The sequence below is a fragment of the Aspergillus novofumigatus genome, assembly GCF_002847465.1.
Source record: "Aspergillus novofumigatus IBT 16806 chromosome Unknown P174scaffold_1, whole genome shotgun sequence".
NCBI lineage: Eukaryota > Fungi > Ascomycota > Eurotiomycetes > Eurotiales > Aspergillaceae > Aspergillus > Aspergillus novofumigatus.
Genome location: NW_020194274.1, coordinates 4601062 through 4623312, shown reverse-complemented (window position 1 = coordinate 4623312; position 22251 = coordinate 4601062). Strand labels below are relative to the sequence as shown.

Sequence of the window (22251 nt, the reverse complement as noted above, 5' to 3'; positions counted from 1 at the left end):
GAAAGGAAAGTGAATCAGGGGCTTTGAAGCCATAATTCAAATAAGGATGGCCCTCTATGAGGGCTTCTGAGAAACTCTCTGCTACGAAGTACTACAAAATGCTTTGAATGTTGTCTTTAAGGAACACCTGATCTCCGCTACTAAGGTTCAACAACAGGCTCGCAATGTCTTGTCTATGAGGAACTATCATCCATTACCTGAAGGCTACTTCTATGATTAAAGATAGCAACTGTGAAAAGTCTCTAACATCAGGGCTGATTGATGTGCCTGCTCTGTGCCTGGTCTGATAGGAGCTGACTCATGATAATTCAGATTAAGTCCTAGTAACTACACTGCTGTATTCTAGGCTGCCCTTAAAGAGTGTGAAATATTAAATAAAAAGATATATTTATTAGAAAATAGGAGATAAATTAAAATAGTAGTAAAGTCCATTTTATGTTCCCTTACACTGTGCCTAGTAGTCATAGAGACTGTTGTTAATCTTAGAGCCAGGAGTGGGTATAGTATACCTGTTGGCTCTAAGGGCTGACTAAATGTGATCCGCACGCAGTGGAACCCCCTTAGACATGGCGATGTTGTGTGCAAGCTTGATAATATTTTTGATCTTTTAGATATTATATCAGTATTACGCCTATATCTTAGGATGGAGTGAATCTCTCACCTGCTAACCATTTAGGCTGACCTTAGCAAAGTTGCATATCTTATCTTCCAAAATTTCCGCTCCTGTCTTAGCAGAAAAGTGTCTGAAGATGGCTTGTTGGGCTAATAAGTCCAGATCATGATACTACAACTTTAACTGGATCCAGTTAAGGATGGCTGCATCGAAGTCCTGGAGCATATTCGTCGTGAGGAAAAAGATACCAGGATAATACTCAAGTGTGCGCAAAAATGTGGCAATAAGGTGGTTGCATTCTAAGTGCAGGCTATCCTGTTGCTACAGGTAAACATCTGCTTCATCCAAGAGGAGCATAGCCTTCCAGTTGCTGGCAACACAGAAGGTGTGTGTTAGCTAGACTTCAAGCTGCTCAGCTTGAGTGCTAAGATCTCTAGTGGAAATCTATATTTATCAGCTTCTATTTGGCTGAGAGGATGTCAGGCTCATATTTACTAAGTAGAGTAGTTGTTGAAGTCATTCTAAGATGGCTTCTGCTATCAAAGTCTTCCCTACACCTGGAGGACCGCTTCCCATAACAGTTAACTTTTGGTTATTATGGGAGGTTTTAGATACATACTACAGGAGTATAATAACCCTTGCCCCTTTCCTTTAATGATGTCATTGAATTTTCCCTCAGTCATTGCGCGGACCTGACTTTCAGTAAGAGACTTGATGACCTTCTTTTTATCCTCTAGGATTGCTAACATGTCAAAGGGTGCATTAGAGAATTAGATTACAGCCACCTTTTCTACAGCAAACTCTCCTAGTGACATTAGCTAACTGAGTTCTGGTTGTTAAGCATTAACTTACCCCAAATCTTCTCATTCAGGGAGAAGCTGAGAATTATTAGACTGCAGATTGCTAGGTCTTCCTCCTTTAACTCACCAGGATCCATACCATTACTCTGGACATAGTTAATAATTTTATGATCTAAAATTTGGCTAAATATATTGGTCTGGGGCTTTTTTATCATTAGTCTTGCATAGTTGGGATTCCACTTCCGGAATTGCTGAGCATTAACCATGATCCTGCTACTGACATGGACCTTCATTAGTTGATCCTTATATTAGATGAATATATTTCCTTTATATTAGCGATGGTAACAGCCAATGAGCAATATGAACTTTCAACCAGCTAATACTAGGCACGACCAGATTTCCAGATCAGGGTGGAATGCCAATGGATATGCCAGGAGATTTTTAATTCTGCATGCTCTAGTGAACATTTTAATCTGTAAAATCTTAGTAGATTCACTGAACACTTCTCTGTCATAATCAAAATACTGGGACTGAATCTCAAAACAAACACCCTTCCGGACTGTCTTTATCTCTTTACCGCAGCTGTAATGCACGCACCAGGGCAGACCTATAGAAGGGCAGGTTATGTACAGCAGTGCGCCCAGTTTGAAGAACACCTATAATAAGTTGTATGTTATCTTCCTGTGAGCTAGAAGCAAGTTCATTTAGCTGGTTATTAACTCATATGCTTCTTCTAGGTGCTTAATTAGTAGACTCAGGTATCGCATGCCATCCTCTTCCGTGGTATCATTGTCAGAGCTGGTGCCGAAGCTTTTCAACTCTGGAAGGAAATGGAACAATAAGTTTCACTCCACCTATGCTGCTATTAGCAAGAAAGCCTGCATCTGCATAAAGCATGAGTAGCCATACTGTAGGTTTGTCGGCTTCAAGTCCTGCTGTTCTAATGTCTTTCAGGATGCATCTCAAGATGTCTCGTAGGCAGGGTGACTTAATATTCATGTAGATGATGACATTGTGTGTTTATTTTTCTGGACACATGTCAGACAGTTAAAGAGCTGCAACGATCAGCCGTACTTATGGATACGCTTATGGACGACGAATATGAATTCATCTAATTTGCTCACATCCTGTGGGGGAGGGGATTCGACAATCTTATACTTATATGCCTTTGAATCCCAGCTGCGCTTATAATTAGCAGATGTGGAATACAGACAGTGCTGGACATATGCTTTGTTAATGGTCTTGTATTCCATCCTGGAGGCCAGAATCCTTTTGTCATTGCTATTGTGATTGTTCTCTGCCTTCTTCTCAGGTCCAGCAGGACCATTTTCCGCGCCACCGGAAGCTGTTTGACTTTTGCAATCAAGCATAGCTTGGAAAAGATCTTTCAACTAGTCCATTGTAACAGGCTCCGAGGGAACATGGGAGTCTTCTAGATAGGAAATACCCTGATGGTCACCCCTAAGATCTTCAGATTCCACATCACGAGCCTCACAAAGGTCAAGACCATCTGCCGTGTCTGAAGAGTCAGCCTGGTTTCTCGTTTTGGCAGCGTTCCCTAACAGGCTCTCAAGCTCATTTGCATTAAACTAAGGCGTTGAGGTGCCAAAGGGTCCTGAGGGGCACTTATATTAGTCATTCTTTATGTCGCAGCTAAGACAAGAGATTAGCGATGTGTTCAGTGTTCAGCAAATCAATGGCACCGCTTACACTCCACGAGTTTCTCTCTTCTCCACATTTGACAGCCAATCGCCTGCCACCAGCCGTTCTCCATCTGCGACAGTTATATCAACCGCGCTCAGCGTCGATTGGCCATCTTTCAGTGGTCCAACATCTGGCGAACTCGCAACATCAACGTTGTTGCCAGTGACTGATAATTTCGGATTTCCAGAGACCTCGCGGTTCCTTGCAGTATCTTGTGACTCATCTGCATAGATCAAATATGCACTCGGGTCATCGGTAGAAGGAACAAGGAGGCCAGTGGACTCTTTCAGTTGGCCTATTCTTGCGACAGTCTCCAACGGTGTGATGCAGGGGCTGTTAGGGGGTGTCCTGCCCTTACTGTCCAGAGGCAGTTGAAGATGGTTGTCCTTCTCGATACCAATAGGCGCTGATGGCGAGTGCCCGGTAGTAGCAGCGGAAGATGGAGTGGACTGAAAGACCTCCAGAAGATCCATAAGCAGGCTGGCAGTGGTGAGCTCGGATGTCTTAGGCGACGAGCTAGGCACAACAGGCATCTCCGACAACACCTGTCGGATAGCATTGACAAAAAGTTGCTTGAGGTCATCCTTATCCGTGCTCTGTGAGGACGACTCCTGAGGTGGGCTGCCAGGAGGCGTCATGACCTGCAGACATGGAGACGGCAGTGCAGTGATTGCCTTTTGGAAGATTGCCATGCTGGGGAATTGGTTGGCAATAAGATTGGTTTGGCTTGGGGAAAGTAGTTATGATGGTTGACGGTCTGTCTGTATCAACAATGTTCGAGGTTGAGGGAGTCCTGAGGGAAACTTGCCTCCTTATATGTCTTTCGTTTAGTCAACCATTATGCGGGATATTTATTCCTTTCAGCGCGGTATGTCGCTTCGGCTCTCGCAATTCCGTCCAGATGTTCCGCAGGATGCATGATCAATGTCTCGATTAAACCAAGCTCTGAACTGTGCCGCGACCTGCGCAACGGGTCGCCTCAAACAGGTTGGATCTCTACGATTATCCTATCCTCAAATAGCTTGGCATATGCATGGTACTTGTGAACACTTTTACCCGCACGCCACTGATATCTTTGCTCTCATATGCTTTAAATTGAGCCTACATACTATACTATATTCTTTGATTTCGGAGACCAATGGGTGATCGAGGGGTGGCGTACATGCCTATCTTAGCTTATGATTGGTTGTCTGAACTTAGGTGAGATTAGAAGTTTACCTGATTTACAGCTTTTGATGATATAGCCGTAATAGCAGCTACGTGTGTGAGAGCATATCATTGGAAGGCATTCCAACACCATTTCGGTGCCGTTAAAAAGTAAGGTACATACGAAAAATCACCCAAGTCACGTTTTGCCTTGCTAAAAGAGAAGTCGGTAGTTCGGATTCCCTCCGTGCAATTTTCACGTGACAAACACATCAGACTCGAGGTTGGGCGTCATTTGGACACCCCGCCAAGTCACATGATTCCGAAGACACTCACTTACTCCCCACCAGCCTCACCCGTTCGATGACCCAACGTGGAAGGAACCACCGCCAGAACAAAAGCGCAAAAATAAGATAACTCTCCCATCACCTTTTACAAGCCTCCAGTCCGCCAACTATAATCTTTTTTCGTATCGGTCGTCGTCCCGCCAGGAACTGTTGTCTCATTTCCGAACCACCTCTCTACAATACATGAAGGCACGCTAGAGTGATTATTGACTGTGCTCAAGTGAGTCTGTACTGTAGTATGTGGATCTATATTGTTTTATCCATATAGACCAACTCACACTATATGCTGAACCAAGGGTCCACATCAGCTGGCTATGGCAGCCAAATATGTGCCAATATCTGAAGAAATCGCGAACGACAAGGTGAAACTCGCTGCGGAAGCTGTCAAATACATTCGTTCTCATTAATACTGCTCTAAATCAGGTGGCGAGCTAATGTTCTTTTATCACTTAGTTCGGAAATGACTTTGACGAGTCTAAAATGGAATATGATAGTAGCTAGGTCTCTTACACCCTACAGTTCTTTGATGGGTGGCCAACAGAGCGTTTAATTATATTTCGCCCACCGAAATCCTCCAAATACTTCGACTGTATAAGGGTCAAAGACGGTTCGACAGGCGTGGTCAAGTGGGAAACACTTCGAAAAACTGGGATATGGATGGGAGTCGTACCAATCAATCACCAAATTAAGGCAATGTTAGTCAAGTTGATGATGATTAGACGAAAGCATGTTGAGGGTTTGAGTTGAAAATCACTGGTAATGATGACTCCCAACCAAATTAGATAGCATCTTCGCGCGGTATAGAAATAAGAACTGTTACTACTCAGTCCGCGATGGGAATAGTGAGAATAATACTATGACAAGCTGCGGATTAAGGATGGAGCTTTAAGAGTTTGTCTAACTTAGAATGTGGGACAAGAAAAGCTCACTCAATGACTTCCTGAGCTCCTTCTATTTAATCATCAGCGTCAGTTTGGAGGATATTCATAGGATTGCTTACCGTCGACACCAGGAACATCTCATTGCAGCGTCTGCGCTTCCTAAGAACTTGAATGAGTGATGTTTTGATCCATCCCAACACTCTAGTGCACATCTAGACTCCATTAGCTGCCAGTCATTTAGACAAGGGTCACTGCACTGACCAGTCAAAAACTCTTTGAAATCAGATGAGTGGCAAAGAGGTTGTTCCAGAGCCAATGTATCTAAAATTTCCCAGATGTAAGCAGGCCACTGTATAGAATTCCCAGGCTCCAGGAATTTAATAACAAAGTTAAACATGCTTTTCTAAAGTACATTAGAATCCTAAACACTGGGAGCAAATGCTGCTGCCCACAAAATCATTTTATTCAGGGCAAGACTTCTCAGTCTTTCACAGCGCTCGCGGGTCAGTTGCTTTCATTTTTAGACTGCTGGAGAATCTAGTTTCAATACCTCCAGGGGGTTAAAGAACAGCTATATATTTCTGATAAAGACAACCTGACATTTGGGTTTCTGGCTCTTCATTAATTCTGCCTTAGTAGATTCCGCACAGGATAGCAGCTTTTGCCCTTCTGTAATAACAGCAGATATCCATCTCTTCCCCAATGCCTTCACTTTGTCAGCCATATGTTTTGAAAGCCTTGCAAGCTCGCGACTTACAGTTTCCATGGCATTATATCCATCGCCTGTAAGCTGGAGCCGTCCGAACTGCACTGTCTTAATCATTGTGGTGAGTTCGCGAACAAAGTCGCCCAAGCGACCGGCAATGATAGTGGTTTGAAGATCTGATCTTTGTTCTCATTGGTATGATGGAGTTCCATTTTATCTATTAGGGATAAACAGAGAGAGCAGAACAAGAACAAGAACTACTCCCTAACTTCTAATCGGAAATCATTGGCTTTTGTAAATCAGGACGACTATAAATAGGTCCTTACCTGGGACATTCCAAAAGTTCACCCAACTTTAAGGCATCCAATCGCAGCCTTCTAAGCGTGCTGACCGCAGCTTCCCCTCGTTTGTGACGCGCAAGGGGGGTTGTTTACTGCCAGGCTTATGGCCAGTTCTCTCGTAATCATAATATGATTGGTCTGGATTGCGCACACTCACTTTTCCCCCGCCGCAATCAAACTTGGTGCAGCGATCGAATCAGCGGGTACGTACTGCAGTTTTCCTGTGGTATCCATGAAACAGCCTGGCGCTAATGCGTGCAGCTTCACACTGATTCCAGGCTTAGACCAGTTCCAAGGCTGATCGTTTTGGGCCAGTAATGGACACTCTTGTTAGCTTTAGGGAATGAGGCTCCAAATATTTTGCTGGCATATCGTTGGCATCTTACCAGGCAGTAACACCCCCTTTAGGACGCCTATCCCAGACGACAGGTGCTTTAGTATAAATGATGGCTATCTCAACCAGCCGTGGCCCCTAATATCTGCGCCGACATCGGCTTCATTCTTTATCACCCTTCTATCTAGTGACGAAATAGTGTAATCAAGGTTTGTGTCCCATTAAAAAGGAGCAAAACACCAATAGCTGACAGCTTCTAGGATGTGTGAATATCTTGTGTCCACTAAGCATTATTATGGCTGTCCAACATCATGCGACACGACGACCAGGACTTTCAATTAATGCCTTGAAGCAAGACAAACTGGCATCAACTGCCCCAATCCGAAGGATACCCCACTTGGTTAATTAATATACCCTGAGCAATGTCCAAACCATCAAGATGAGGGCTACAGTCGGTGTTAAGCTTGCTGCGAATTATATCTCGGATGAAAGCCTGCACATGTTCAGCTGAATTGACTTGGGACAACCAACACTGCTTGATGATCTTTCCGCATGGAATAGCAGAAATATTAGGGAACTCCTTTCTCTTAAATAGTACTTCCACTTGATCGCTAGGGATCTCCTCGTAGGGGCTGGTTTCTTGAAAAACCTCATAAAGAGTCGACCCAAGTGCAAACAGATCTATAGCCACGGTAGGCAGGTCTCTCTAATGTCGCGGGAGATAGAATCAAGTTCCCTTACTAGAGGCCGGTTTAGATCCATCTAGCAAAGAGCCAGAGAAGTTAATAATTTTGATATTGAGAGCCGCGTCCAAGAGGAAGTTTCGCGGTTTGATGTCGCAGTGGATTATGCTGTTACTATGCAGGAGAGAGACGGCTTCCGCAATTTAGTATGCCCACTTCAACTTCAGGCTCATCGGAATTGAGCTTTGATTTTAAATATATATTTTGAGATCACTGTTTTTCATGTACTTAAGAATAAGGCCATCCCTGGAGTGACCCAATATCCATACCAGCCTTTCATGTGGGCCAACGCGATGATAGATACTAGCTTCTTTAGCAATATCAAGGATGTGGTTTTTCATTTCAGCATCAGGAAACAGCAATTTAATGATGGTACCATCACCAAGGAGTTCCACAATCCCAGTTAGCCCACCAGAGATAAATTGTCCTCAAGCATCTCTGCTAATGGTTTTAACCTTTCTGTGTCCAGTTTCACTTGCTTCGTAATCATATTGAGGTCCCTATTAAAAGTTGGTCAGGAAGCTCTTGCGATAGAAAGGGACGTTTGACTTATACCACATCAATATCATGACAAGTGGGCCAGTGGATCAGGCGTGACAAAGGATAAATCAATGTAATCTCCATCCAGTCCTTGAGACTATAACATACTGACAGGAATCGCTGCAGTGTCTGCGACAAGAGCATAAAAGCCATTTAAAACCCGGTGGTTGTCGGTGATGCTGCTTGGTTAAGTTTGCGTCGCAATTCTCGTGTAAAAGAGTGACCCATCACGTGATTTCTGCCAGGTTCTTTTGGAATCCAGGCTCGCAGGGGTGGAGCATCTTAAGTTGCCTTCGCCTGGACCCGTTTTTATTTCTGAGCGGTACCTTATTCACCGCCTCGAGAGTTGGCTAAAATCTTTTAAAATCACACTGCTTATCACAATAGCTGGAAAAACTTGGCTGTGCTAGATATTGAAATGAAAAGCAGCTCTTCATTTAATGCTATAGATGGTCGATGGTTCATAAAACCTAGGCACTGAAACGAAACCACCACGGATTTGATTCGCTCTCGTCGGCCTGAACACTTGCCAGCGAGCGCGAATGATGATGTATGCAAGGGGACTAAATTGGCGGGAAGTTCACACCCATTCATGGCATTATATGCTGAGCAATACCTCGCTACGATTTTCTTATACCTATTTCCAATCGTGTATGGCTTTGTCTTCAGCTCTCGGTAGCTCTTTGCGGTCTCGTTCCCATGAGGACGTCGCCGTTGGCAATAACTGGAATGCAGCGCGCAATACGTACTTTGGTGAAGAGACCTGTGGATAAGCGCCCACAGAGTTTTTAATCCTCTAGATTGTGCGGTTGCAGCTAAGGATCTTGGCCATTGGTTCAAGACTATCGTGCTGCGTGCCGCGATGGATGTTTCATTTGACGTCGCCGAGTAGGTGATGGCGAATAGGCGCGGTCCCTGAGGCTTCAACATTATGCGCCAGGGATAGTGCGGGCGTCTATAACCCAGGACGTTCTATATCTCCCATACATAGAACGGATATATAAACGAGATTCTCACCCGCTAGCAATCTTCATTGGTATCCGAAAGTCCAAGCCTTTCAATATCTATCATTCTTCGATCTATACCGGCTTTCCACCTGTGTTGCCCTACAAACTCGATGTCTCGCACCATTCACTTGGCGATATTCTCTAATGGCGCCAGGCCAGCTCACTATGCTGTCTTCATCCCTACTGGTGATGCAGGCAAGGTGGGAAAGCTTATTCATGTGACCGGAACCACTGCCACGGGCTTCTTCCTTGAGTTCAAGCGCAACTACGACTTCAATCTCACACAAAGGAAGCACCAGCTCATTCCACTTGCCCAGGTCAATTCCCAGTATATAACAGATACTGTTGGCACCGGACAGCAATCCGCTGATACAATTGCTCGTGATCGACTGGAGTCAGTTGCTACAACTGTGCCGCCTCCGGGACGCAGCGCCAATCCTTTTGATCCGTCGGTAAGCCGGCCTCACCGCTGGAACAGCCATGCATACTGATAGTTGTTTTAGGCACCCAACTGCCAAGATTGGATGCGAGACTATACCCAGAAACTTATTGCAGAAGGCCTGGTTGCGAGTAGCGCCGGTTCGGTTGTTCAAAGCGCTCCGAGACTGCTGTGATATCTGGATAGTCAGCAAAGCATCTCCTTTCATGGTGTCGCATTGCGATTCCGCTTTACATGGATCCTTTGCATGGTGCTGATAACAATCGTTGAAAGAAGGACTTGGTGGGGCTTGCGTATTCCATATCTGGAAGGCTACTATATGAAGTAACAAATCAATTCGATTAAACGATCTAACGGATATTAGTGATCTTCGATATTTTCCACGGAGGATAAAAATATGCTTAACTAATTATCAGTGGCAACCAGCCGTTAAGAGGACATCCAACTAGCAGTGCGTAACGACTCAACATCCCATTGCGGACGTGTAGTAGTCCCATGGGTCCCAAGTACAGGAAAATTGCTCCATAATCATGGGCAGGTAGGTGAGGGACCATTCCTCAGCTCTATCAGCGGTATATTGCGCCTTTCGAGACTCCCAGTATTCAGGCAGCCAACCGGATTGCTCCCAGTCAACAACCGCCAGGATACGGTATGGGCGTGTGGGTGTGACGATGATGTTACTGCGATGCAGGTCGCCATGAGTGAACTTGATTGCACAGTCGTCTGGCAGGTCATGGCGGAATGGTTCCACTGGAACTGAGTACGGATCTGGCATGGGTCTTCGGTGAAGAAAGGTAAACCAATCGTGAAAGTCGTGAACTGTAGCGAAAGGGCCTGCTTCATGCATATAGTTCACATGAAATGCTCTGTCGTAAAGAGGTCCCTTCGTAATGTTGCCTACGAAGAAAAAGGTTAGCTGACGGCAATCATTATCCAAAGGGTACGCGGGATATTCGCACCTACAAACGGGTCCTCTGGGTCCTGTTCGACTTGGCGTAGACGCTGAAAGATTGTCCTGAGTTCGCGACAGATGCCAGCTTTGTCCTCATATCCCATGCTGGGCCATGCTTGCTCAAGCGATTGCCCATTTACATACTCCATGTAAATGTAGGCCTCATTACCCTCGGTGCGCCAACCATACACTTCAGGCACAGGAACATCGCCTTTGAGGAATTGATGGACGGCAAATAGGCACTGAGCTTCGGATATTTGAACAGAGCTTCCCCACTTAACGAACAGGCCCATTTCTTCGAAAATGACAGGTGGCGGTCGGACACAAGGTGCCGCCACCGAATGAACTTTGTTTTGATTTGGATACCCTCCAGCGAGATGCTGATGCTGTGTCCTAGCACGTGCCTGCACTTCATTTGGTGAAGGTAATCGATCCCATTTTTGGAAAAAGGTCGAATCTTCCACAACAAAACTGAGAGCTTTGGGGATCTTCCATTGCGTAAGTCGCACCCGTTCTCCTTCACAGGTCATGATGTGTGAGACTAGACAGGCGTGGCCCTTATCTGTTTGCGGTGGAACCGCGGGTGTTTTATGGTGTCCGCCAGTGGATCACATGACTATGTCTTGGCTCCAGGCACCAACTTGGCAACTGTTTCGCGGATGTGACTTCACAGACAGCGTACCGATAGTAGTGTCTATGTCTACGTCCTTGTCGGGCCTTTCCTGACCCTCCTTAGCTACTGTATGACAATGATCACTCGTCTACGCTATGAGTATTTGAGTTGACCGGAACCGACCCAGGAGTCCCGGCCTGAGGATTTTCTTGGCTGCTTGTATTGCCATTGAAGAGCTATAGAGAGCTTGCTTGACGCTAATGCATGGATTCTTGACTGCCCACAATCAATCAATCAATCAATCTTCTATCCCCACAAGCCTCCTGGTTTCCGACTCATCAGAAAATTGTACAGTTCATTGTACTGGACTTCTGTATTCAGCCTTATTGACTATATGCCGGAAGGGTCGGTCCAGGGAGAGCGGCGGAATGAGATCTTGACTCTTGCTGCCAACTATCGATGTACACCCATGATCGAGCGGATGGAAACCCCTCAACAGATATACCTATGAGCAGCCATGCACATAAATAATACATTTTATCGAAAGAAAGAAGCAAACCATTCTCGCATTAAGATGTAAAAGATCGCTCCTTGGAATGTGTCCACTCTGCAAAATCCCAGAAACTGGAGTTTCCCTGCAATGGTTCTATCTTGGCCGTCAGATCCGTTAAGCCAGGTATCGAAAAATAGCATGACTGTGACTCAAGATCAAGCGTAAGAAAGGATGGTCTATGGTTGAAGGCAAATGAGCTGGACACGCTCGTTAGTCTCTTTTAGCTGGACTGGCTTTGGTCTGGGCGCTGTTAAGATTAGTGCCTCTCATCGGCATCTTCGTGGCCTTTTAGCTCGAGTGTTTGCCTTGTGGCGTAATTTGGTCGAGTAGTGGACTTGGAGTGACGATGCGCTTCGTTTGGGGAAGTGCGCAGCAATCTCTGCCCACGGCATTCCCTCCCTTTCCTTCAGTCGCACCAACAGTGCGTTCTCGTCCGAAGTGTATGGCTTTTGTTTTCCTGAAGTATCGACCGAAGGGGTCTGAGTCAGCATCGGACTAGCATCAGGAACGAATGTGAGGAAATATGCTGGTTTCTGTCCACTGGACTCAACTATGAGGATGGCTCTCCCGCGGACCTCGTGCATAGCACGGGAACAATCACATGGAATGGGGTCTAAACCGCCCAGTGACTGACGAAAAGACTTCGCCGGAAGTTTTGTCTTCGGGCGCTGTCGAGTTCCGCCAGGAATTGATACTTCAGGATCCTGGGGGTCGTCAGCGTCGCGACTGGATTGGAGCCGCTTCTTGCAGGACAACGCGGCGACCCTTGTGGTTGTCCTGGTAACACTTTCTCGCACCCATGGAGGTGCTGGTACAACCACAGTAATTGAAGGGTACGATTCTGGTCTATTGACACTTGGTGTGGCCAGGCTAGCGGAGCATTCCGGACTACAGCGTGAGTTCGGCTGATAAGGTTGACATGAGGGAGCGGACGTGCCCTCGCCTGTCTCGGAAACTTTGGTCTGCTGTGGAGCATTGCTTGTCGATGAACATGGATCTCTATCTGGTCTGCCCCCATCGAGATCGCAAGATAGCTCTTGTGTTATAATTTTACAAGGTTCTTGCTGGGGATCACCGCACACTGTAAGGCTGCCGGACGGATTGCTGGCCGAGTCAGATGGAGCTGCAGGCGACATGGGCTGGCAAGGAGTCGCTGCGTCAATGGCATCGGGGATATTACATGACAAAGCAATGTCTTGGTCAAGCTCGTTTGCCGTTGGCAATGTTGGTGTTGCGGAGTCTTCAATTGCTGGCGGTGCTGACAATGATAGGGAGCGATTTGTGAGGTCCAGTGGAGCTTCAAGAGTTGTGGGTATAACACTTATCGCCGCGGACTTGTTTTCTGTTATCATTTGCGGCCGAGTCGTAGCTCCGCCATAGAGATTGGTGATCTCGACGTCAAACACATTCCATGGCTTTGCGATACCAGTGGATGACCACTCGCGTGTGTAAGTTGCGGAAGCGTCTGGTATATTCGCCGTTGCCGGTGTTTGGGTCAAGACAGACTCAGTGGAAAAAGAATGCTGAAAAGACTGTGGAACTTGGGCTGGAGGTGGTCGCTTTTCACTGGTAAAGGCCAATATGCTTGAAGGCTGCCGGCGACTTGGGCCATAGTAAAACTCGATTTGATCTAGGTTCACCCGCATATCTCTAGAAGCCCCCATAGGTCGCGGTTAAGGTGAGTTTTAATAGTTATGGCAGTCTTGGAAGAGAAGCAAAGAGGACAGGTCAGATGTGATATCGACTGGTTAGCCTGGACAAAGCCAAAGGAGTCGGTTGGTCTTTATAGACGAGGCGCTCCCAAAGGATCGTACATCTGTGGAACGGCATGTGGACTCCATCAACTGCTCGTCATGGTCGGGCAGCGTGTCGAGGGAATCGTCGAGCCACCTCGGCGAAATGGACAAAAACCCAGTGGTCACCGTAGGAGTGCTTGGTTACTCAATCGTGAGACATCGTGTCGTTGGTATGCTCGTACAAATGATTCGGAGAGGCAAAGATCGTCCCCGTGAAAACTACTTTCGACCAGCAACAGCGCACTACTCGCAGCTTACCCGAACCATGAGGGCCAAAAAATCGACCGAGGAGCCTCAGCTCGGCCCCTGCCTTCCATGAGGCATTTTTGCGGTTGGCTATGCGTCCGACAGCTGATCCGCTGCCCCACAACTCGCCAGTAAACATGCATGCTCAGCGAAGGGCCGGTTGGACAGGAGGCAGCCTGTATTCGCGAAGCGACGGCCGGGATTTTTGGGGGCTTGCTGGACCCGGTCCCGGAGCATGGGCGGGGATAGTTTTTACTTCGCCTTCCCCGTTTCTCATCTCTTTCCTGTCACCCGCGCGGAGAGTGCGAAAAGATACAGACTGGACGGTGCTCAAGATATGACGGCAATGTAGTCCGTATGCGATGCCCTTTCCCACCCCCGTAACAAAACAAGGGCGTCAGAAGTACGAGAAAGCATCCTTTCACCGGATAGAGTAGAGGAGCAAATCTCAGTCGGTTCGCGCAGGACAAGGTACCAAGCTGATTCGTCTCCAGTCTCTGAAACAGGCAGGTCCTTCCAATTTCGCGAGTGGAGAAGGGGGCTGTGTCGCAGATGCAGAGTTTTCAGCTGACAGGGGGACACGTCAGCCGACCAGGAATATGTTGCTGCCTGAACTTCCGGGGGAAACGAAACTGTTGGGAAAAAAGGGCGTCGTCGTTGAGCGACGCACCGCGACTTTATATAGATGGAGGACGCCGCGACACAGGCGGTAGGGAACGGCAGATACCGTTCGGGATTAGCCTCCGAAACTAAGCCCGATACGGGCAGACTAAACCGTAAAAGGATGACGCTATACTGGATACGGCGCCGCGGAGACGGGCGCCAAACCCAAAAGAGGGGGCAGCCGAAAAGGGCGTCGACTCAGCAAATCGCAATTCTACTTATAAGCATCCTATCACTCCTTAGCTTAGCTAACAAGGTAATACTTAACTACTATAACCTTTTTAAGATTAGTAGCATCCTTTTAAGTAAGAGTTTATTTATTATAAAAGTAATTATTAACCTGCTTAAGCCACTTCGCTGTAGCATCCTTACTGTACTTGCTATTATATATAGAGATAGGCTTAAGGTTAGAGACCTTTTAATATAGCTTGCATTCTTCAGAGTGAAGAGAAGAAAGAAAATAGGGGTTAGAAGCTATAGTTAAAGCTCTAGTAACCCCTTCTAGCTAAGGATGATTATACTTAGCCTGGAGAAGTCTAACTAGGTGTTCATATAGTTTAATTAGACTGGCTGACCCAATCCGCAAATCCATATCCAACCCACCCAATCCGCACTTTGGGTTGGATGGGGGTCGACCCTGATCCAACCCACATAGATATGGGTGGATGGCATCCAACCCATATGGATATGGATAACCCATTGGGTGCACGTGACTGGCAGAATAATAGATATTCATGATATTCTCTCAAAGAGAGATCTTTCTACCTACTAAAAGTAGTATAGTCTAGATTCTTAGGTCTTTCCGCCTACCAAAAGTAGTATAGTCTAAAATCACGTGTATGATATGGGTAGAATGGTTATCCACAACCCAACCCACATGGATATGAGGGTGGGTTAGATAGGTGGTGGATCAACCCAAAACCCATGTGGGTTGGATTGAACCCCCTGCGGATCCATCCAAACCCAACCCACGACCAGTCTAAGTTTAATTAGTTTATTTTAAGCATTCTAGTTAGTCATACTATGAGCTGCCTAAGCAAACCACTATTAAAGATAGTTCTAGTTAGTCTTGAAGCTATTACTATTATAGGTAGACTAGGTTTAAGGAGTCTCTATACTAGAAGATATAGATTTAATATTGTCTATTTTGATAAGAGAAGAATAATAATTAAGTCAGGAATAGAAATCTAAATTAAGCTTATTAATAGTAATTTAAATCCATTAAAATAATTTTAATTATCCCTATTTATCTTATCCTTCATAATTAGACAACTTAATCCTGTTATTAGTCACTTTTCAGAAGGCTTAGATAGTTAATGATATCCACTCTATAATGTAGCTATGGGGAAGAGCTAACTAGATATCCTAGGTAAATCATCACTATTATAGGTATCTAGATCAGCCTGAGGAGGTTGAAGCAGTTAATCTAAGGCATTTTCCATAGAGTTAAGGATAGTTGATATAAAGCATTTATTAAAATCAACCTGTTAGTGGGGTCCTCAAAGTCCTAAGACTATGATCTTTTGGTGCTGCTAGGGTTCAGATCGAATCCTTTGTAGGGATTTTAAACCTTCTCAGGAATTAAGCATCATATAATTGCCTGATCCAGACATGCTACTAGATGGGATAATTGTTCATTGCAGGGGGCGTAGAGCCTTCGAATCATGCAAGGGTAGGGGGTAGGCTAAAGGCCGCCCTGTACATGTCCTGCTGATATCAAGGGATTCTGGCCCCTTTTATAATTCTACCTAAGCTATGAAGGAACGTAAGAATCTACATGGTTATGTACATGCTGATGACATCTACTAATATCCTCTGCGCACTCTTGTAGACTTAATTGAAATCACACATGTTGATCGATATCACACTACTAAGGTCGTGGAGATATGTAGGACTGTGGTATGGAATGTAGGGATGGTGATCCCTACTAGTTGCGCTACTGGATTTAACTGCCACCTAACGTAATCGGTAAGCGAGCGGCCATTGTAACCGAGCGGCCACCCTACCATGCAATATCCGCCAGTCTGAAATTTGAAGCTATTTTCAACTCCCTAAAATATGATTCTATTGCTAAAGCTAGTTCTTCTTACGCTGCGGACATTGCAATCACCTATGGCCTAGAATATGGCAGTCACTGCAGCGTGGGGGTGCCCGTTGAGGGTGTTGTTCTGCATCTACTACCTGGATAGCTTCATCAGCCTGATTCCTCTGTTGAATAAATTCCTGACCTTCCTGGATAGAGAATCCCTCTGCAGCTTCTATCTGCCTCCTAGATCGCTTCTTATTTTGAACCTGCTTCTTATGTGCGGCACGTAGATCATGATTTTCCTTTGCCAGAAGGATAGCATTATTCATTGCCATCTCACACCCCTTAATAAGCTGATCTAGTGCAGCCTTAGTAGGGGTAGGAGGACTATATGTACGCTCCCTAAACAGCTTCTTAAGCATACTTTCCTGCTTTTTCAGCTGCTTAAGATTATAAGGCGTTTTCAGGATGGAATCAGTTGATTGGCTGCCTGGTGGTGTAGGGGTTTTAAGCTGGATATTAAGCTGACTGAGCACCTGATCTGGATTCAGTGGTATTAATCCAGTTGCAGAAAAGCTACTTTTAATATTATCTGCTGAAAAGATTGCTGTGCGAGCCTGTGGATAGGCCTCAAGGAAGTTGAACTTATTAATATGGTTGAAACCAAGCTTCATCTTATCCTCAATCAAGCAGCCATATGCATGCTTAAGAGGAGAGAAACAGCCAATATCTAAAGGCTGGAGGAGATGTGATGAATGTGCAGGCATGTAGATTGGAATAATATTATTCTTAGTACAGATCTGATTAAACTAGGGTGTTAGATGGCTCCTATGGCCATTAAGAATCAATAGTTGATATCTACTAGTTGTATGACTGGTAGTAGCAGGAATAAAGACTTTTTAAAGCCATCATAATCTAATCTGATTAGTTGTCCATCTATTATCACTGATTTCAATCCGCCAGTCTGCTGGTAAGGCTGTATCTTGATACCAGCCCTCAATATGGACCTTTCCCTTAAAGATAATGCATGGTGGAAGCACCCATCCAGTAGAGTTAATATACTCTATAGATGTAACCCATTCACGGTTCCCTGGCTGGATAAGGAAGGGCTGACTAAGCATCTCAGCTCTTATAACTACCTTAGCAGTAGCTACTAAGCCTATTGCAAAACCAGTCTCATCAAAGTTATAGATATCCTTAAGCGCAATCCCATGCTGCATTATAGTAATCTGGACATGATTGAACCATTCTAGGATGATCTTTGGGTCTTCACATCTAGCATGTTGATAGTTGTAGCGCCTAGAGAATCGGGTTTTAACCTCATCATGCCGGTTAATGAAGTTATATACCCATTTCTCTCTAACAGTCTGGATAGGAGTTGAACCACGCTTTGCAAGCAGGATATTTGCCATTTCTCATACATGGGATGGTCAGGGAGCTGATCCACGTTGATCTATAGATAGAATCCATCTAATAAGTGATTCTTCTTCATTCTGAGTCATTTTATGCCCGTTTGCGCGTGCCTCAGGTCGAAAGATATGGCCATCTAGGCGTTGTCGAAGAGTTGTACGGGGGACATTAAAAACACGTGCAGCTTCAGAAATATTGCGAATTTGATCATTCTTAAGGGCAGATATTGCAAGGAGAATCCTTCCCTCTTGCTCAGCTGATTTTTTTGAGCTTATATGCACTTTTGGTGGCATATTAATGGGTTGAATTGCTTCATAATAGTAAAATCGCGGTCAAAACGCGTTCGGTGGCCGCTCGGTTACAATGGCCGCTCGCTTACCGATTACGTTACTAGCTCACAGGATGACTAAGACTAGGGGCCCTGAATATAGTAGGGACCCTTAGTGCCTCTTAGGACATTCCTAGGGGCCCCCACCTATCTATTCCTAGTTCCTTACAGCTTATCTAAGGCCCGAGGGCGTGCCTCAGAGAGAGGGGGTATAGTTATAAAGGATTAAGGTATATAGGTGCGATCCAGTTGATCAGATCCGTTAGGATCTGGTCATAATGGCCTTTTGGCTGAGTTGGTAGTGGGTTGGACTGGACACCCATCTATTATAATATAATTGTAAAGGCTCAGCTGCAGCCCAGCCACTCAATTATGCAGCCACCCCTTGCTTCCTAATTATTTGTAACCTCCTGTTTTCATACCTTGAGCCACTTTCAAATCATCACTGAATGCATCTAGGATAGACAGCAAAGATAAATAGTATCCCCCTTATCTGGTATTTAAGAAGATAAGGATTAGTTTTTATTTTATATAATCTACTACTCTCTACCATCCTCTTCTGTTAATTATTATTACTAATTCTTACCTAGTCAACAGGCCATCTACCCTGATACATAGATCCTTATAATTTCTAATCCTTCTTTCTTTAACTACTTAAGTATTAGTTATAATGCCTGCTGATTTTCACTATAGAGCTTAGAGTTGCATAACCGAACCGCAAAAATCGAACCCGAACCTCACCGAACTCGCAGTGGTTTGGGTTCAGTTCCTAGCCTAGGGAATTACACTGGTTTTGGTTTCCATAGGGTGGAACCACTTTGAGTTTGGTTAAAACCGCTGGTTACAGTTTTTGCAGTTTTGTGAGTTAGGTTAACCAACCCACAACCGTTTTACCTAGAAATTACTAAATTCTAGATATTTTTAATTGATATTAATATCACTAGATAGCCTGAATCAAAGGCTATCTAGTGATATAAATATTATTTAAAAATACCTGGTGGTTACTGAGATATAAGGGAATTTCATCTCTGTCATAGGTTGGTATGAAAGTAGTGGTAGTTATATATATGCAACTGACTGTTGACGATAACCATATTTAAAGATGATTTTTTAACCACCACCCATTCAAACCTATAGATATTGAATTCATATTTTAGATCTAGATTAATATGATAATAATTACCATATATTTCATATAAAAATCATAATTTTATATAAGCATGCTTGATAGGGGCGTCAGAGGGGTCCCTGAAGGGGGAATGGTAAGGGTTAAAACAGTTAAAATTAGTGGTTTAACCAACCCGAAACCGAACCGAATCTAACCATGGTTAGTTAGTATAGGCCTAGCTAGGCCTAGCTAGGCCTAGCAGCGGGTTTTGCGGTGAAAACTGCAACTGAATTGCATCAGGTCCGGGTTTGGTGCGAGTTCTAAATTTTGAACCCGAAACCGCAGCGGTTTGGTGCCAACTAGGCTTGAACCCGCCCAAACCCGCACCAAATGCAACTCTAATAGAGCTATTACTTCTACCCCTTCACTAGTAGAATAACATGGTCCTATTAAAGAAACATCTCCTAATCTAAGCAACTCCTCTACCCCTACTAATCAACCTTAAGAGTTAAAGGGTGCTAAAATATAATAAATCCTATAATAAATTATTAAACTTAAACACCTTTAATAGATTTAAAGAGTTAATAAGTTTGAACAGCTTTCCTATTAAAACAACACATCTTTAACAGAAGATAGGCAGGAAATTAAATTCAAGAATCTTCCTATTTTTACTATCAAATATTCACTCTAGAAAAGAGAAGAATGGCTCTAAGATATAGAATATATATTCTAAGGAGCCCCAAAGAAATATGCCCCTGACAAGTTCAAAATCATTGCTGCTATTGCATAAATGGACTCCACCTGCAGGCAGCGATGTTTTTCAAAGACTGGACCTTGAGCTTGATCCAAGATGCTGAAACTATTAAGGCTGATGTTATTATTAAATTACATCAGGCCCATTAACGCCCAGATGAGGACCCTAGAGAATTTCATTATTATCTAGATTCTCTAGAACAATATTTCCCTTAATAAGATGAAAAGTAATAAGCTCTGGCCTTCTTCAGCAGCCTTACACCAGAGTTATATACTTATATTTAAGAACACCTTAATAAACTACCAGACACTTAAGATAAAATGGTGTCTATAGCTTCAAAATACCACACCTTTTTATAAAAATAACAGAAATGGAAGAGAAAAGATATTAGAAAGCCTTAAGAAGGGAAATCTCAAGATAGTAACCCATCAAAATGCTTTTAAAGGAATTCTAAGAGGTTTATAAAACCTAAATAAAACTAACTTAATAAGGATGGGAATCCCTTAAAATACTATAAATATAGTAGTAAAGAACATCTTACTAACTAGTGCATTATAAGGGATGCTAAAGTCTAATTAATTATAGAAAATAATAAGAGGTTAGAGTAAAACCTACACCTCTAATCTCCTACCTAGTAGTAAGGACTACTACTCATTTCTATATTCTAATATAGCTAGCTAATAGCCTTAAAACACATGCTAATCTTAATAGCTATGCTAAGGTTAATATTATTAGTATTATTTTTATAAAATTATAAAAGCTATAGCAAGCTAAACTTACTACCCCTATTATTAAGGTAGTTAATAACTTTATTACTCCTACTTATAGGGTTTAGAAGGTTCCTATTATTACCCATGATTCTAGGGGCATTAGGTAAAGCTTTAAATAAGCTTATATAGCTATTAATTAAGACCTATAACCTAAAGGGAGTCCTATCCTTCTTTTAATAATTATATTATAAGACCTCTGCATTCACCTATTACTATAGAATTACTAATAGTGGTTTAAAATACCTACCTTCTCTCTAACAGCTCTATAGAAGTTTAAGAAGCTATATTATAACTATATAATAGTATTTATATTAGTTAAATTACCTAAAGAGGTATGGCTTTCTAAGGAAGAGAAGAATTAGAAATATTATTCTCTTAAAAATATACCTCTAGAATTAGCTAGGTTTTATAATATATTCTTAGTAGAGAAATTAAAGATTATATCCTCTTATTCCTTTTAGGATCACACTATTAAAATAAAATCTAATAAATTACCACTATTTGGTCCACTATATCCCTTATCCTAAGTAGAACTTTGTGAATTAAAGGAGTATCTTAATAAGAATATTATATATAGAAGAATTTAACCTTCTAAAAGCCCTGCTAGTGTAGCGGGCAGGGCCCGCTGGGTGCTCGGGCTGTTCGATCAAATCGTACAGCCCTTGCGAAGTCACATCCAAACTGGACACCAGCTGCAGGTCACGTGACCTCATACTAATCAATGTAGTAATCTGCCCGGTCACGTGACTGCGAGAACCATTCGCACACTCCTTTTTATGTTTGGCCGCCGCGGCCCTAGCTAGATTTCTCCCTTAGTGATTTCTTACCGTCCAAAACCTAGGTCATAGGTTGAACCGGCTTCTAGCCCGTGACAGCTAGAGCCCCTATTCTTTTTATCCTGAAAAAGGATGGGGGTTAAGGCTATATATAGATTACTAAGAACTTAATAAAATAATAGTAAAGAATTAGTACCTATTACCCCTTATATTAGAGATTCTTAACTAAATCTCAGGGGCAAAATACTTTAGCAAGATTAATATCTAAGATGCATACTATTAAATATATATTAAGGAAGGAGATAAATAGAAGACAGCCTTTTATACCTAATATAGTTACTATAAATATATAGTTATGCCTTTCAGCCTTATAAATATGCTAGCTACCTTCCAAAATTATATTAACACTGCCTTATATAACATTCTTAATATCTTCTATGTAGCCTATCTTAATAATATCCTAATCTTCTCCTAAATAAGATAGGAACACACTGAATATATCTCTTAAGTCTTAGAAAGACTATAGAAGGTAAAACTTTATGCTAAACCCTTAAAATACACCTTCTACTAAAATCATGTTAAATTCCTAGGGTATATTATCTTAGCTAATAGTATATCTATAGATATGAGCTAGGTAGAAACTATTATTATATAG

The 22251-nt window shown here is 43.5% G+C and overlaps 8 protein-coding genes across 8 annotated transcripts; 2 read left to right on the top strand and 6 right to left on the bottom strand.

Annotated features, from left to right (window-relative positions):
• Nucleotides 1–2533: 2533 nt before the first annotated feature.
• On the bottom strand, nt 2534–3809 carry P174DRAFT_456940 (uncharacterized protein; the record flags this gene model as incomplete). The annotated part of the gene is made up of 5 exons (XM_024829484.1): nt 2534–2592; nt 2627–2766; nt 2806–2979; nt 3004–3038; nt 3126–3809. 5 exons carry the CDS (start codon nt 3807–3809, stop codon nt 2534–2536), a joined length of 1092 nt encoding a protein of 363 aa, XP_024688103.1.
• Nucleotides 3810–5117: 1308 nt separating this feature from the next.
• On the top strand, nt 5118–5357 carry P174DRAFT_360918 (uncharacterized protein; the record flags this gene model as incomplete). Its single annotated transcript, XM_024821751.1, has 1 exon — nt 5118–5357. A coding segment is annotated over one exon (240 nt), but the record flags the coding sequence as incomplete, so codon positions are not given.
• Nucleotides 5358–5481: 124 nt separating this feature from the next.
• On the bottom strand, nt 5482–6314 carry P174DRAFT_456939 (uncharacterized protein; the record flags this gene model as incomplete). Its single annotated transcript, XM_024829483.1, has 5 exons — nt 5482–5534; nt 5753–5894; nt 5919–5987; nt 6018–6062; nt 6087–6314. The coding sequence occupies 5 exons, from the start codon at nt 6312–6314 to the stop codon at nt 5482–5484; spliced, it is 537 nt and encodes a 178-aa protein (XP_024688101.1).
• Nucleotides 6315–7239: 925 nt separating this feature from the next.
• Nucleotides 7240–8308, bottom strand: P174DRAFT_509431 (protein kinase; the record flags this gene model as incomplete). The annotated part of the gene is made up of 5 exons (XM_024831551.1): nt 7240–7574; nt 7614–7748; nt 7830–8042; nt 8091–8115; nt 8171–8308. The coding sequence occupies 5 exons, from the start codon at nt 8306–8308 to the stop codon at nt 7240–7242; spliced, it is 846 nt and encodes a 281-aa protein (XP_024688100.1).
• A 188-nt stretch (nt 8309–8496) lies between these two features.
• P174DRAFT_49654 (uncharacterized protein) lies at nt 8497–9179 on the bottom strand. The gene has a single exon (XM_024830888.1). The coding sequence runs from the start codon at nt 9083–9085 to the stop codon at nt 8534–8536; it is 552 nt and encodes a 183-aa protein (XP_024688099.1). The 5' UTR covers nt 9086–9179; the 3' UTR covers nt 8497–8533.
• P174DRAFT_437960 (uncharacterized protein) lies at nt 8864–9951 on the top strand. Its single transcript, XM_024826428.1, has one exon. The coding sequence runs from the start codon at nt 9273–9275 to the stop codon at nt 9651–9653; it is 381 nt and encodes a 126-aa protein (XP_024688098.1). The 5' UTR covers nt 8864–9272; the 3' UTR covers nt 9654–9951.
• Nucleotides 9952–10064: 113 nt separating this feature from the next.
• On the bottom strand, nt 10065–11083 carry P174DRAFT_363480 (aminoglycoside phosphotransferase family protein; the record flags this gene model as incomplete). Its single annotated transcript, XM_024821924.1, has 2 exons — nt 10065–10498; nt 10561–11083. The coding sequence occupies 2 exons, from the start codon at nt 11081–11083 to the stop codon at nt 10065–10067; spliced, it is 957 nt and encodes a 318-aa protein (XP_024688097.1).
• A 914-nt stretch (nt 11084–11997) lies between these two features.
• On the bottom strand, nt 11998–12684 carry P174DRAFT_353064 (uncharacterized protein; the record flags this gene model as incomplete). Its single annotated transcript, XM_024821731.1, has 2 exons — nt 11998–12214; nt 12362–12684. Coding segments are annotated over 2 exons (540 nt in total), but the record flags the coding sequence as incomplete, so codon positions are not given.
• Nucleotides 12685–22251: the final 9567 nt, after the last annotated feature.

Bases quoted from the DNA above. Each gene is read 5' to 3' on its own strand.
- P174DRAFT_49654 (XM_024830888.1), bottom strand. From the start codon at position 9,085: ATGTTGAAGCCTCAGGGACCGCGCCTATTCGCCATCACCTACTCGGCG.
- P174DRAFT_437960 (XM_024826428.1), top strand. From the start codon at position 9,273: ATGTCTCGCACCATTCACTTGGCGATATTCTCTAATGGCGCCAGGCCA.